This window comes from Dipodomys merriami, unplaced genomic scaffold (assembly GCF_024711535.1).
Source record: "Dipodomys merriami isolate MVZ:Mamm:240054 unplaced genomic scaffold, mDipMer1.0.p SCAF_21, whole genome shotgun sequence".
NCBI classification, from domain to species: Eukaryota; Metazoa; Chordata; class Mammalia; order Rodentia; family Heteromyidae; genus Dipodomys; species Dipodomys merriami.
The window spans coordinates 4,241,026-4,242,884 of record NW_027203493.1 but is presented as its reverse complement, the minus strand read 5'-3'; the positions used below and the strand labels follow the sequence as shown (position 1 = coordinate 4,242,884).

The window sequence follows — 1,859 nt, the reverse complement described above, 5'->3', positions numbered from 1 at the left end:
ATGAATCATCAAGAAAACCACTCAACAGTGACTGAGTTTGTCTTTACGGGCATCACTCAAGACCCTCAACTGCAAATCATCTTTTTTGTGGTCTTCCTCATTGTCTACCTGGTCAATGTGGTAGGGAATGTTGGCATGATCATCCTGATTGTAACAGACAATCAGCTTCACACTCCTATGTATGTTTTCCTCTGCAACCTCTCCTTTGTTGACCTGGGTTACTCCTCTGCCATTGCTCCCAGGATGCTGGCTGATTTCCTAACAAAACACAAAGTCATCTCCTTCTCCAGCTGTGCCACTCAGTTTGCTTTCTTTGTAGGGTTTGTGGATGCCGAATGCTATGTCCTGGCTGCCATGGCCTATGACCGCTTTGTGGCCATCTGTCGACCCCTTCACTACACCACTCTCATGTCCAACCGGGTCTGCTTTGCTCTCATGCTGGGCTCTTACATGGCCGGCCTGGTGAGTTTAGTAGCCCACACTTCCCTCACGTTCAGCCTCAATTACTGCGCTTCCAATATCATCAACCATTTCTTCTGTGAAATCCCACCACTCTTGGCCCTCTCTTGCTCAGATACCTACATCAGTGAGATATTACTCTTCAGTCTGTGTGGCTTCATCGAATTCAGCACCATCCTCATCATCCTCATCTCTTACACCTTCATCCTCATCGCGATCATCAGAATGCGCTCTGCTGAAGGTCGCCTTAAGGCTTTCTCCACCTGTGGGTCCCACCTGACTGGCGTCACTCTCTTCTATGGCACTGTCATGTTTATGTATCTGAGACCAACATCGAGCTACTCCCTCGACCAAGACAAGTGGGCCTCTGTGTTCTACACTATTATCATTCCCATGTTGAACCCCTTGATCTACAGTTTGCGGAACAAGGATGTGAAAGCTGCTTTCAAAAAGCTCATTAGAAAGCCTCAATAAATACAGAACATGACAATCTGTTGTTGTTGTGGATGATGATAGAGGTAAATTATAATGGTAGAGAGACAGAAAACACAAAGAGCTTTCCAATAAATACTTCCTAAGTTATCTTCTCCTGGTTGAGTCAATGTGAAATTCTGAAGATTTTCTTTGCAACTTTTTTTCATGTGTTTTTATTGTTATTATAAAGGTGATGCCCAGAGGGATAACAGTCACATAACTCAGATAAATAAAGTACATTACTTTTGACCCATGTCATCACCCCTTCCCTCATTCCCTCCCACTTTTTCCTTCCCATCCTCACCCATAAATTGTATAATTCATTTTCAACATGGTGTCTAGTGAGTACCAATGCTGCATTTGTTCACCTTTCATCCCTCAATTTTTTGCCCACTTACCCTCACAAAGACAGATAAATGAACAAAGACAAGAGGAAAAGAAAATAAAAACAGCCACAAAGAAAAAGTATATTGTTTCCATTTCCTGGAATTCATTTTGATAATTATTATTTTATATGATCAGATGCACATAGGTATTAGGGCTTTGTGTTCCTATCTTAAGAATATCCTCCTTTGGAAGTGGCACTGTGGCTCAAGTGGTAGAATGTTCGCCTTCAGCTGAAGAGCTGAGGGAAAGAGCCCAAGTCCAGAGTTCAAACCCACGACCGACCAAAAACAAAAAGAATATCCTCCTTTAAACTCACTGTGTGTGAATACCTAGAGACCCATATAATTTATCCTATCTACAAGCTGAAAGAAATATAACTAATTTAATATTTTAACAGACATGTTGCTCAAGAGGTATTAGTTTTTAAATTCAACTTTGATTCACACGGTCATTTAAGATTTAAGTAGAATATTATGAAGAGAGGAAAGTTAGGGCTAATCACCTTAAATCACTTGGTGTGTTTTTTTTTTCTCAGAGTC

At 41.3% G+C, this 1,859-nt stretch overlaps 1 protein-coding gene across 1 annotated transcript; it reads left to right on the top strand.

The window, feature by feature from the left end:
- LOC138833576 (olfactory receptor 5AR1) lies at positions 1-933 on the top strand. Its single transcript, XM_070031857.1, has one exon. It carries the CDS (start codon positions 1-3, stop codon positions 931-933), a length of 933 nt encoding a protein of 310 aa, XP_069887958.1.
- Positions 934-1,859: the final 926 nt, after the last annotated feature.

Coding starts and splice junctions, on each gene's coding strand:
- LOC138833576 (XM_070031857.1), top strand. CDS start 1: ATGAATCATCAAGAAAACCACTCAACAGTGACTGAGTTTGTCTTTACG.